The sequence below is a fragment of the Astyanax mexicanus genome, chromosome 5 (assembly GCF_023375975.1).
Source record: "Astyanax mexicanus isolate ESR-SI-001 chromosome 5, AstMex3_surface, whole genome shotgun sequence".
Lineage (NCBI taxonomy): Eukaryota > Metazoa > Chordata > Actinopteri > Characiformes > Acestrorhamphidae > Astyanax > Astyanax mexicanus.
The window spans coordinates 15,732,608-15,747,168 of NC_064412.1; the positions used below are offsets into that span (position 1 = coordinate 15,732,608).

General features: G+C 38.5%; 1 protein-coding gene across 2 annotated transcripts in view; it reads right to left on the reverse strand.

Moving 5' to 3' along the window:
• The window catches only part of srgap3 (SLIT-ROBO Rho GTPase activating protein 3), a 152,555-nt gene that overhangs the window by 74,423 nt on the left and 63,571 nt on the right, over positions 1-14,561 (reverse strand). For both annotated transcript variants that reach the window (XM_049479080.1, XM_049479079.1), the window contains exon 3: positions 7,392-7,554. In XM_049479080.1, the coding sequence (XP_049335037.1) occupies positions 7,392-7,554 (163 nt within the window). The remainder of the gene's footprint in view (positions 1-7,391; positions 7,555-14,561) is intronic.

Genomic DNA, 14,561 nt, shown 5'->3' on the forward strand with positions numbered 1-14,561 from the left:
CTAAAGAATGGCTCAAAAAACAGAGTGCAGAGTTGAAAGCTGGAATCTATAAGCCAAAGTCTGAATCCTACAGAGATTATGTGAGTAGAGATGCACCGAAAAGAACGTTTTTTGTCTGAAACTGAATAAAATATTCTGGTCAAATACAATTTTTATCATTGCTTGATATTAATAAAATAAAATATCAAAATGTTTTTTGTTCTGCATTCCAGGACAACTAAATTATTGGATTGTGTAAATTATTCAGCCTTTTTTTGCATCCATCACTGCGAGTGATTAGAATCAAGTTGTGTAAATTCTGTTTAAATGAAGATTAAATATATATATATATTTTTAAATATGTTAAAAACACAATGATTGTAGGCTCAGAGTGCTCCAACAGTCTTAAGAACTACTATTATGATCTGAATCTTGGATCATGCTGTTTGTCATCAGCAGCCAGAGTCTGAGAAAGCACCATTGGCTTTGCTTTCTCTGGGGGTGTAGATGGCGCTCTCCTCCCCACCATCACTATATATGTGATGCAGGTCAGCATATGTATCTGTTAGCTGGTGTATTGGTTGCTGCACTGTCCTCTGAGCATGCTGGCTACTCTGTGATTCTACATCAGTTTCAAATGCAGCAGTAGTTTAAAAAAGGCATTGTCTGACTTCACATGTATTGCAGGAGGCATGTGCTAGTCTTCACCTTCCAAGTGTTATAGAGGGTGTTGTAAATGCAAAGAAAATGAGATAAAATTTGAATATATTATTATTATTATTTTTTTTAATGAATACAAATTTAAATGTGGTGTCCCAATTTTTCCACATGATCTGAATTTAGTATTCTACATGTAGCTGGCATTTTAATGCACCTTCTACTAGCGCTGACTTCAATCACAGAGCAAGCAGCCACGCGTAGCTCTCAGTAGATAACTCTGATGCAACCCCAGTGAAACAGCAAACGCAACTGACACAAAGCAGTCACTCCCTGTCAGAAGCGCTGCTGCTCCCAGTGCTGTCACGCTTCATTCCTCTCCATCCTGCCTTCCCTTTATTCAATCTGCTCCCATCCTAACCAGCACTAGCCAATTTCTCTGCGAACGTAAGTGGGACATCAATACAAATACTGATTGTTTTTAGCGCTGACAGGCTATACAGAGCTCAGAGCTAAATGTTTAAGACAAGTCTATGAAGAGATATAAGAATTAAAAAAAAAAAAATCCTATAGGAAAGAAAACATTATTATCATAAGACATGAGCTGTCAGGCCTGCCATGCTTTACCTGGTGCAAATCCACCAAGACTGGTGTTTAGCCCCAGGCTGGCAGCAGATCTAGCCGAGAAACTAGTTTGAGTTCTCAGAATGTGGGTGTTTAACACTTTAAAAATTCAAGTGCAAAATACACAGCCTGATAACAAGACCAAATAAAAAACACTATAACAGTAAACACAGTCAGTGAGGGAGTGCTGATTTTGTAGCGTCTTTTACAAACTGTAATTAAAACTTACAGCTAAATGAAAGAAAATGACTCTACTAAGTGAAATTACTATGTGGCTGGATCACCAAACTGATTTAGGTTTACATTTGCCTGTAAGGCATGTAGCTGACAATCTTATCTACAGCTTATATGCACATGCTCAGTTTTGACTCTTTAGTTAAACAGGGTCTAATGTGCAATTATGCAGGGGTTTTTACCTGGTGTTGGTCACACTATTTGAATGTTGGGGGTGTCCTCCCATCTCTCACTCACCATCGGTGTGTAGTCATTCTCCACAGACTGCCTTCTCTTGGGATTTATATATGTGTTATATAAGAGTTAACTGCCTGGCGTCAGTGTTGAAGGTTATTAGAGCAAGTTACAATGTTTTGTGTTGCTCAGTCTATATGCTATATTACTACATGCTGGCTGGGTCCAGCTGGCCACATGTGCATTACCACGAGCTTATCTGACTGACATTAAGACCCATCTGAACTTAAAAAAAACTTAGTTCAAAAAGTTTGAGTTGGTCTCAAAACTCAAAAATCGAGTGCAGTATGTTTTTTTTGTTTGTTTTTTTGTAATTTTGAGTTTTCTCAACTTTTTCATTTTTACAGTGTACTCGTACACTGTAAAACCTGATAAGTTGACTAAACTCAAAACTTTTGTTGCAACCGATTACCTAATACATTTTAAGTTCATGTAATATAATTTTTAAGTATGGACTTGACAAATACATATATATTTAAAATTAATATTTTCCTGAACTTGTATTAAGTCTTCTTTCTGGTTTCATTCAACTTTTTTAAAAATACTCATAGAAAAGTAAATGAAAGAAAACAGAATTGAAAGTACTGAGAGCACAGTGAGAACACAGAGCTACTGCAGCTCAGTAAATGATGCTTGTTCTTACAGCCAACAACACTAGGTCCGAGTGCCAGAAAATGCGGGACAAACCCATTATGCAAGTAGATTGTGACAGAAGCCAATTGAAAAGAGGCTGCCAATGGCAACAGACTAAACTCTGTCTCTATTAAAAGATCTCAGTTTGAATGTATATGTGCCCACAAATGTTCATCTAACTCAAAATAGTAGAGTTATGTTTAGAAATCTCCAATTTTATGTAAAACAGACTTAATTTATTTGAGTTCAAACAACTTCTGGGTTTACAGCGTATAACAGAGGTGGGATACTGCAGTAAGTCGCAGCATAGTAACCCAGACCAGGAATTGAACCTCAATCTGTTGTGGTAGGTCACTGGCAGGTAGTGCTATTATGCACTGAACCTCAATAACAAACAGCACTGCAATCAATTATACAACAGTTAGTTCCGACCTCACAATCTGATTGGTTGAGAAGTGTTCTAACCGTGCTGATATCTGTAATAACAGCACGGCCTTCTCACACTAAATCTGTATCACTCTGCGGACGGGTTGCAGAGTGACGACATATACACACAGGACATTTTATCATCATCACCTCCACCAGCCCCAGCAGCAGCATTAGCTTAGCACAGGCTAGTGCCCAGCCAAGGCATGCTCGCCCACAGCCCGCAGCCCACAGCCCGCAGCGCTGGCTCGTCAATCCATCAGTCACCTCAGTCACGCCGCAGTCTGACATCCGGAACGGTAACCAGCCAGGCTAAGCTAAACTAAGTTAATGCTAAACTAAAGCAAGCTACGCTAACCTAACAACAGTCCAGCTGGCTAGCTAACCAACACCGCCCAGCAAACAGGCAGAAATGCTCGCAGACGCCTAAAGACGACTCTGTGGAACAGGAGAGGAGAGTTTCAATGTTATTTCACGTTATTTCCTAACGTTTACTAACCCCCTTAATCCCCAAATTAGTTTTTAAGCTAACATATAAACCATATGCCATTTTATAGTTACAGCTCTGTTACAGTTCACTTGTTGTGGAAATACTTTTTGGTGGAAGGCACAGTCTGTATTAAAGCATATTCATTATCAATTTTTATTTTCTTGATTCATTTTGTAAAAAAAAAAAAAAAACTTGTATAAAAGCAATATAACACTCGAGGTTGTGTGTTATCACAAATAACATCATAGGCTTGTGCCTACGACCAAATCACAACCGTGATGTTATTCACGATAACACACTCCCTCTCCTGTTCTATTGCTGAAATATAGCATTATGGTGGGCCTCTAAGCTACATTATCATTTATTTCTTAATGATAGTTCTGGGGAAGGTCTTGGGAAAACAGAAAAGGTGAAAAATAATGTAATTAAAATAACAACACAAAAAATATATATAATCTTGTAGGTCTTTTTTAAACACCATCATTCAACATTCAAAGTGGTAGTGGCAAAGTACTATAAGTGAACCATGGAGGAAGTTGTCATACTGCTCACTGCTACACTCATTCACATTTTTAACAGCCTGGCTACCCAGTAAAGGTTACTCAACTCAGTGCTTTCCAAATACAAGCAAGGTGTCAGTTCTCCAGGGCATTTTAGTTGCGTGTCGTCAGCTCATTTCATTTCCCCGCTCTCGTATGAATGGAGACCGAGAGGGAGGGAGGGGCTCCACTCAGAGGAAGAACCGCCAGGTGTAAACATGCTGGTCTGTGTTTGGGTTAGACCTCAAGAATCTGGGCTATGTGCTGACAGCATTCCAACACGTATAGAGCGCACCCTGCGGGAGTACACTATACTAAACGCTGCCCTGAGGAAACCTGCTTCATTATAGCCTTTACAATGAAGCAGAAGTTAAATGCAGATGAGCGTGTGCAGTGGTGGGCCACTGTACTGTGTTCACACATGCCCCTAATTCAAAAAGACTGACTGACACTAGTTAAGTTCAGATCTAACACACACACACTTAGGCATCACGTAGGAAATGCTAAAGCATAAAAAACATATAATGAGCCATATTAAAAATTTAAACAAAGCCAGGGGCCAGAGAATGTGTATGTTTTTATTTCATTTTTAAATAGCATTTTGCTTTTATATAAACTGAACTGTCTATTGTTTCTTCAACATATGCAAAAAAAAAAAACGCAACAGCAAAATCTAAGCCTTTAAAAAGTAGACCTTGAAACGTTACATTAATACTTCAAAATATTTAAGAAATATATAACAGGCTACATTACCTACAGAACATAGAAAGAGAAAGAGAGAGAATGAGAGGGAGTGAAAGAGAGCAAGAGAGAGAATAAAAGTGAAGGCGTAAGAGAGAGAGAGAGTGAGATATTGAAAGAGACAGAGAGAAAGAAAAAGAAAGTGCAAGGGAGAGCAAGAGAGAGAGAAAAAGAAAGATCAAGGACAGTGGGGCAATTGAGAGAGGGCAAAGAGAGAAAAAGAGCAAAGGAGAGAGCATAAGAGAAAGAGAAATAGCGCAAGTGAGAGAGAGAGCAGAGGAGGGAGAGATCAAAAAGAGAAAAAGAGGGAGAGAGAGAGAGAAAGTGTGAAAAAGCAAAAGAGAGAGAGAGCAAGAGACAGAGAGTGAGAGATGGGCACTTTGGGCTATTCTCCTTTATTGGAAGTATTTGTAGTGTTGGATAAATGTCGTGAAAATTGTCTCTACGAGCTTTTTTTGGAAATAACTTGCTAGAGGGGTCTGAAAAGTCATTAATTCTATCAATTAAAAATCACTAGGGCTGGCCCGAATAGCGTTTTTTGAGCTCCGGATATTCGGCACTGATTCGAAGCGAATATTCGAATATTCGTTTTAAAAAAAGAGGTAAAAAACAAACAAAAAAAAAAGCAAATCACGGCCCCTTTAATCCACTGAAAAATGTTCAATTTGCTCTGACCGACGAGACATATTCACCGCGGATTTTTGGTGTTTTTATCCCCCATATTTTTGTGTTTTCACCCCATATTTTTTCTGTGTTTTTAGCCCAGATTTCTTTGTGTTTTCATCCAGGAATTTCTGGTGCCCCACACGCGGCTTATCCGCTGCGTAAGCAGGCTAGGAGGCTGCTGCACGGTTTCTCCGCTGCGCAAGCCAGCCCAGTAAATTGCTGTTTGTGTTTTCACACTTAGGTTATTTGCTTAAAAAAAACAAACAAAAAAAAACGTTTGTTCAGGAAGTATTTTATATTCTTAAACATTGTTAATTATATTAGAGGACAGTCATTGTAAACTGTACTTGGTCTATTTCGGTTAAAGGATTGTGCAGGGCATATTACTGATTTTGTATTTTTGCACTTGGGCTATAAGCTCAATATTAAATATTTCGTTTGTTTAGAAATTATTTTATATTTTTAAACCATGTTAAATTATATTAGAGTAGAGGAAAGTCATTGTTAATGACGTTATTGTACTTGGTCTATTTCGGTTTAAGCATTGTGCAGGGCATAGCCGTATTACTGATTTTGTATTTTTGCACTTGGGCTATAAGCTCAATATTAAATATTTCGTTTGCTTAGAAATTATTTTATATTTTTAAACCATTTTAAATTATATTAGATAAGAGGAAATTCGTTCAGACATCATTTTTGTAGGCCAGGCTTTTGTAACCGATTTAGCCCCTACTGTTGCCACATTACCCCTTACGTTTTATTATATAAATCAGTTTCGAAGAGCCTGCATTTTTTTTTTATCATGTATAATAGAGGTCTGCGCGAGACTGATTTTTAAACCCACTCTTCCACGCTCCCGCGTTTCTGTCTCGTTACCGCTCCGCAAAAAATTTGCTTCTTTTAATCCCGCGCCCGCCCGCCACATATACATTTCTGCCGCTCCCGTCCCACGTTCCTAATATAAATTAAATAAACTACATTTAATGCTTCAAATTTACTTATATATTTATTAAAACAGCAGCGCTGAAAAGTGCGGTCCCGTTCCTTACCCCAGTCCAAACACCATCGGTGTGTGCGTGTGTGTGTCGGTCCATCCTGCGCGTTGAGAGTTTTCTTTAGGTTTTTTTTTTTTTTACAATTATTACAGTTTTCTTAACTATTTATTAATTTGCTCCCGCATCGTCTGGATTAAACTCCCGCTCCAGCCAATAACAGTTCAGTTCTGTCCCGCGCGCAAGATATTCTGACGGGACCCGCGAGAACAGAAGTGGTTAGAGTGAGGTGGAACTCTGGAAAGGAGAAAAAAAAAGAATATCCGAATACCAAAATTAAAAACCGAATACCTACTCAACGAACGAATATCCGAATACCCGAATATTCGGGTCCAGCCCTAAAAATCACTACATGGGGGGGGGGGGGGGGGGGGGTCAAAGCGCAGATTACATTGAAGTGGGGGGATTGAAGTGCTGTTGATTGTGAAATAGGCAAAAATGAATCGAATACCAAAACAAAACAGTTTGGCAAAATCCTTTATGTCTCAATATAGCAGTCTGTATGTGTACATACAGCTCTGGAATAAAATAAAATACCATTTCTCAGTTTCTGAATGAGTTTCTCTGATTTTGCTATTTATAGGTATATGTTTGAGTAAAATGAACATTGTTTTTTCATTCTATAAACTACAGGCAACATTTCTCCCAAATTCCAAATACAAATATTGTCATTTACAAATAATGTCATTTATTTGCAGAAAATGAGAAACAGCTGAAAAAACAAAAAAGATGCAGAGCTTTCAGACCTCAAATAATGCACAGAAACAAGTTCATATTCATAAAGTTTTAAGAGTTCAGAAATCAATATTTGGTGGAATAACCAAATCTAAATCACAGTTTTCATGCATCTTGGCATGTTCTCCTCCACCAGTCTTACACACTGCTTTTGGATAACTTTATGCCACTCCTGGTGCAAAAATTGAAGCAGTTCAGATTGATTTGATGGCTGTGATCATCCATCTTCCTCTTGATAATATTCTAGAGGTTTTCAATTTGGTAAAATCAAAGAAACTCATCATTTTTAAGTTGTCTCTTATTTTTTCTGAAGCTGTGTGAGCATGTGTGTGTAAGACAGAAATAGAGAGAAAAACAGAGGAAAAGAGAGGAGACACAGACCTTTTTGAAGAGCCGGATGACATCGTCGCTGATCTGAGCGAGGCGGACGATAACGTTGTTGATGTAAATGTCGTTCAGCGCGGCGTGATCTCTGCTCTCTCTGCGAGTCTGATTCAGAACCAGGTACCAGCAGTTCACTGAGGAGAGCAGGTGCTGATCTTTCCTAGAGGACACAAAAAGACAGGGATGTTAGGTCGCCTCAGGACTCCTCCACCTTGCAGGTTTAAAGTTTAAATTACTTGGTTTAATATAAAAGCAGTATTAGGTCATAATAGTTCTTTTTTAAGAGTCGAGAAGTACAATTCATACTTTGAGCTATAGCTAAAGGACACACTGTACACATGCATTTCTGGACAAGCTGAGCGATACAGAACGGTCACTGAAAGTGAAAGAATCATGTGAACTGAGGCGTTAGGGTTATAATACTTCTTATATTGCTTTTTTAACAATATTTTACATTTTACATTATAAGTTCGCAGTTCTTGTGAGCACTGCCCTGCCCAGACATTTTTTACCCAATTAGACTTCAGTAGAGCATCAAGATTATGAAGATGTTCTTTTAAGGTAAATACTGCACAAGATTTTGCTATAAACATATTTGTCAAAAAAATTAATACATAAACATATTTTGCTTCAATAAAAAAAACACAACCATTTATAAAGGCAATGAAATCAAATAAAACTAGATACTACATTTGTACTCTTCACTTCAATGCATGATCCAAAACTCTAGATCTACTTATACTTCCATTACATTTCTTAAGTATATCAAACTGGTGTTTGATGTTACATTTATTGTAATTTGCAAGACTGGGTTACCATGCTAAAATATCTGCATTAAATTATATTTTCTGAACTTCTAACCCTATACAACATCCTTGGTACGGTTCATGTACTTGGAATTTAACAAATTCACATGGTGGCATAAAGTTATCCAAAAGCAGTGTGTAAGACTGTCGGAGAAGAACATGCCAAGATGCATGAAAACTGATTAAAAACCAGGGTTATTCCACCAAATATTGTTTTCTGGACTCCTAAAACTTTATGAATATGAACTTGGTTTTTTTGCATTATTTGAGGTCTGAAAGCTCTGAATCTTTTTTGTTATTTCAGCGATTTCTCATTTTCTGCAAATAAATGCTCTAAATGACAATATTTTTATTTGGAATTTGGGAGAAATGTTGTCCGTAGTTTATATTATAAAACAACAATGTTCATTTTATGCAAACATATACCTATAAATAGCAAAAACAGAAAAACTGATTCAGAAACTGAAGTGGTCTTTTCATTTTTTCCAGAGCTGTATATTAGCATCAGCATCATTGGCACTGGTCCAAAACCCTTGTATCAGTGCAGACATGATTAATTAGATTCCACACGTAGCTCACAGTTCTGCACACAGTTCACTCTGACAGACTTTCACTTACACCAAATAACACCTACGACACTGATGACATCTGTGCTGGATGTCAAATTATCAGATCTACAAATAAATACCTGAAAAAAAAAAATCAAGAGCAAGAATGCAATAGGTAAAGCACGTTTAATAGACTTGCTTTCTAGTTATGTTATTCCTGTTGTCAAAAGATCGTTGCACAGCTGCTTTATGGAATACCTCAATCAAGCATATATTATGACCACCATCTTGTTTCTACATTAATTATTTTTAGCACCACTGATTATATAGAAGCTTTCTGAAGTTCTATTATTAAAATCTGTCATTCATGCGTTTCTCTGCAAACTTTATTATCCTTCTTTTACCCGGTTCTGCAATGGGCAGGACCCCAGAGGACCCCCAGAAGAGCAGCTATTATTCAGATGGTTGATTATTCTCAGCATCGCAGTAACGCTGACATGAGCCCTATCCGGACGGGTTTAGTTTCTCAGGGAGATGTCTGGTAAAAATATTTCACACTTCTACTCAGTGATAAAACTCTTGCATCCGGACTGCGTAAGAAAAAACAGGAGGACCAGTGATTTTTTTTTTTTTTTTTTTTTTATTTCTCGGTCACATGACATCACGTTCAGTAGCTCCTCCATTTCCACTCACTTTTGTGTGTACATGGATCTCTGTGGAAACACATGCCTAATATGTAATCATGGTGCGTGGCAGTGGACAAATAGCTATTTTATTAATGGCGAGGTGATGAAACTCCTGACCACGCAGTTCAGCCTGTAATTTTCTCTGAGGATGTCTGAGAAAAACACACACATGTTCGTTCCGGGTGGGAATAAAATCAAAGAGGACCCACTGAGAAACTAATCCCGTGCGCATAGGGCTATGGGGTGGTTTGTTGATGTGTGTTGTGCTGGGTCAGAGACAGAAGTGCTGCTGGAGTTTTTAAACACCTCAGTTTTACGGCTGGTCTAATAACATAGTCCACCAACAGCTTCCTGTGAGTATCATCCAGATGGGCAACTTCCTGTGAGCACTGATAAAGGACTAGAAAATAGATGAGAATCTACAAGGTGTAACAGCTAGTTCCTTATATCTAATAGAGTGGAGGACAGTGAGTGACCACAGTGTTTAAAAACTCCAGCAGCACTGCTGTATCTGATCCACTCACTGTACCAGCACAAAATACACTTAAAACACCACCACCAATTCAATGTCACTGCAGTGCTGAGAATGATCCTCCGCCCAAATCATACACAATGCTCTGTGGTACTGTCATGTGGTGCCGTCATGATGACCATTAAAGAACAGAGTGAAAGGAGTTGAAAAAATGGATAATGGGTGTAGGAACAAGGTGGTGGTCATAATATTATGTTTGACTGTGTACACTGTGAGTGTGTTGGCTAATTACAGGTCGTATAACAATATAAGCTTATAACACATTTTCTTCTGCATGTGTAGCTCATTAATCTTCTTAAGTGCTATTAGTTGTGTGAGGACAGAATGAACAATCACTTTTAATGAACTCTATTTGGGAAAAATCATGCTTTTGATGTCCAGTCAGTGCCATTGTCTTCACTAGGGTTCCTATTGGCTAGCAGTGTTTCCTACTAACAGACACAAAACACAGGCCTTAGGGATGTTTCTGTCCCTTGCTCACTTTAAATAACCAGCCCTCCTCCACTAAACACAAGCTTTACCACAACAACATGCGACCTGACAGCACAATTGATCACTTAATTCCTTAACACTGCTAATCATAATGACCCTGAGAGAGAAAGCGTCCTAGCTTTAGCCTAATCAGCTTTCAGGGTCATAAGCTCCAGCTAACCGCTAACCCAGGCTCAGCCTGCCTCCTCAAGTCTATCTCCTTCTCCAATCAATAAACAAGCTGGAGGATGAAGAAAGAAAAGAATGGATGAGAGGGGAATCACAAGAAGCTGCAGAGATAGCAGGATGAAGCCTCAGATAACTCAGATAAGAGACATGAAGGCAATTACTTTGGGGATTTTTGAGGACAAGGGAGAGAACATCAAAGCGCAGCCCTTTCGGAGGGTTAGCGAAATGCTAATCACTGCTAATGAAGAGCGTATCGCTCTCCTGCAGTGTGCAGGCTAGCACTATTAGCCTGCTAATCCACCCCCTCCACCAGGGGATGAGCAACAGACAAAGTAGCCTATGCTAACCATCCTGTTATTAATCTCTTAGCCTCTTTGGCTCACTGGCAAAAACACTAATCTGATCCTTCACTGGGCCGAATTTACACTTTCTGCACACAATTTGCTCAGGGTGTGTCAAACTGCCTCCTAATGGTTTCAGTCTAATGGTTCTTAATCTGGAAAATAATCAAGTTATATTTCAGAGATTTCTCTGTAATGTACCTATGTAACTATATTAAACATCTTATGATAATGTGTTTTGTTTCTGTACCACCCTACTATACTACAGGCAAATATCAGTAGAGTCAACTGATGAACAACAAGGAACACATGTTTAGGACAAGAAACATGCTAAAACAACAAGAGTCACCAATGAAATGGAATTAGCAATGCTTCTCCAGGATAGATGTCTACACTACAAAAACAAAAGTAAATATAGCCGCAAGCGGCAATCATCGGGTTCAAGCACCAACTTGCACAATGGTGCCTACTGGAGCATTGAATGGTGATGTGTAAGAAGGTCTAATATGATTGGAGATGCCCTGTCACATTTAGAAATTATCAAGTTTTTCACCTGTTATTAATGTTGAGCAGAGGCCTTTCAACCTGATCAGTGCTTAAATTCACATGTAAATCTAGTGAACTTTGTAGGATATTCATTAAGTGAGTTAGAACTAGTCAAAAGGTGTCTACATGTTATTGGTATTGATCAGGTGGCTTCAACCAGAATGTTCACAAAGTGGTATTCAGATTGACCTTTGAACCTTTGCAGAACAAGCTGAAATGTTTGACCAAACAAGTTTAAATTAACACAAAGGAGTGAATGTTCTGATATGACATGTAATTATGAAGTTATTATAAATCTAGTTCTGAATTAAATGGCGCTTCATCAAGCACCAACTAGCACAATGGTGCCTACTAGAGCATAGGATGGTGATGTGTAAGAAGGTCTAACACAATTGGAGACATTCTGTCACATTTAGAAATGATCAAAAGTCTTTCACCTGTTATTAATGTTGAGAAGAGGCACAAAGGAGTGAATGTTCTGATATGACATGTAATGTCAAGTTATTCTTAATCTAGTTCTGTATTAAATGGCGCTTCATCAGAGTGATATTGTACAGAGGTCTTTAACATTGTGAGATTACAGCAAATACTGCAGAGTTACAGCAATTTAGGTTAGAAATTCCAAGGATGCACAGATTGCTTGATGCCTGGAGAGTATTGTATGTGAAATTTTCACAAATGTTTTTAATGAACATTTACCTAGAGACTCTACAGTGTGCAGCACGACTGAAATGGAGGTGATAGGCCAAATATCCAGAGAGTAGTTTCAATATAGCTATTTTCAAACAATTAGCAATTATGAATGAACAAAACACTTTTTAAACATAGTTGTATTGAGAAATTTGTCAGAGCCACTGTACTAAATATGGCAAAAACAATTAGATGTCAAAATAGTACAGCATGATTGACATATACTCGTTTTTTTGGAACAGCGCCCCCCAGTGGGCGGATTGTTTCAGCACTTTGCAGGTCACTACAGTGTCTCCACCTGAACATATATCATCCAGATTGGGCAACATTCAGCCTGCCAAAATGTCTGCTGAAAGCTGATGTTGATTGATTAAGTTGCCCTTTGAACATCCTTTAGAGGCTGTATGATAGATTCTGCATGCAAAGTTTCAACTTGCTAGGTTGCACGGTTGCTGAGAAACAGTGCTCCAAATTTACCTCTTGAAGTGAATGGGGCATATATCCGGAAGGACTAATTTGCATATGGCGGCCATATTGTTTACATATTTCAACTTTTTCTTAATGAATATTGAAGCGCATGCTCTCACGAGTGTTTTGATACCAAACATGCCAGGATTGGTCAAAATTCCTAGGACTAGTTTGCAAAAGTAGGTTTTGCATATTATGCAAATTAGCACAAAATCTATATAGACGGAAGTGCATGGTCCAAATTGGAAAGTTGTTGGTATTGACCCAAGGAATCCATCAAAAAAAGAATTTTGAATGTAGGTCTTATGGTTTTTGAGTTATTGAGAAAATTGTGAAAAATGAATTTCCTTGTTTATAGCGCCACCACTTGACCAATCGGTGCCATTTTTGTTGTCCACCGAGATGCACTGATCCTACATCTACCTACCAAGTTTCATTTCTCTATGACTTACGGTTTAGGCTGCACAACTGTTTTTACAGGAGAAAAAGAATAATAATAATAAGAAGAAGAAGAAGAAGAAAAATCTTAGCAAAAACAATAGGGTTCTACGCACCTTCGGTGCTTGAACCCTAATAATACATCTGATTAATTGTTCATTGTTCCTTTTAAAATCAAGGAAAAAGAAAAACTAACTCTACTAGAAGTTTGCTATGAAGATTTAAGGGTTGTTAGTGAGGTCAGGATGTTGGATGATCACAGTTCTACCAAACCCTCAAGGCATTAGAGATTAAGCACCTGAATCAGGTATTTAATCATTTGACCGTTCCATTCAGTGAAAAAAACTGTCCCAGCCCACCCAGCCTAGCCCACACCCAAACTGACAAGGCTGGCTGTTGTGTCTGTTAGCATCACAACCGATAAGCCCAGCTATAAGCATAATAGCTAACCCACAATTCTAGTCTTCTTAATTTACGTTCAGAAGAATCTATAGACATGTTGTACTTACTGTATCATAGCAGTATCACATCAATATTACCCTTAATAATATGTAACCAGAGAAGTGTCACCATATCCTGATGCCTTAAAGGAGAACTCCGGTGTAAAATGGACTTTTGTTGTAGTAAAACATGATAAAAAGTATTTATCTTTGATGAATAGCACACCTCCGCCCTCCCACAGTATTCCGAGATCCAGACATTTTAACAGTTTGTCCAAACACCCTTCAGAGTGGGAGACACAAGGCATAATTTGCCCCGATAATTAGCTTTTTCCACCGTTATCCAGCTCAAAGTAGCTCCACACCTCCTTGCTAGAATCCGGAGAGCCCTGACATTTAAAACGAGGCATTGATAACTTAAAAAGTGCACAAAAAGCTTATTAAAATCCACTGTTTACACATTCTACAATGCAAGCTTCAGCTCCGAGCGCCACCAATACTCCTGGTGCCGGTTGCTACAATATGCAGAGTCTACAGTGTAGCAGCAGGCGAGCTCCGAGCCGGACCTGAAGCTAGCGCTACAGGATATAAACAGTGGTTTTTAATAAGCTTCTTGTGCACTTTTTAAGTTATTAATGCCCCGTTTTAAATGTGAGGGCTCTTCGGATTCTAGCAAGGAGGTATGGAGCTACTTTGAGCTGGATAATGGTGGAAAAAGTGATTTATCGGGGCAAATTATGCCCCGTGTCACCCAGTCTGAAGGGTGTTCAGGCAAACTGTTAACATTTCTGGATCTCAGAACGTTGTGGGAGGGCGGAGGTGTTATAAAATATGAATATGAGTAAGAGCCTCTAAAACGCTTAACATGGTGTCTGTTTACAGATCAAGCCCCACCCTTCACCAGCTTGGCTCAATAAGTGCTGTAATTTTTTCAGTAAGTGCTTTGTGAAAACAACCTCAACAAAAAAAGGAACAAAAAAATAAACTTGAATTAAACTTAATGTGAATTGAA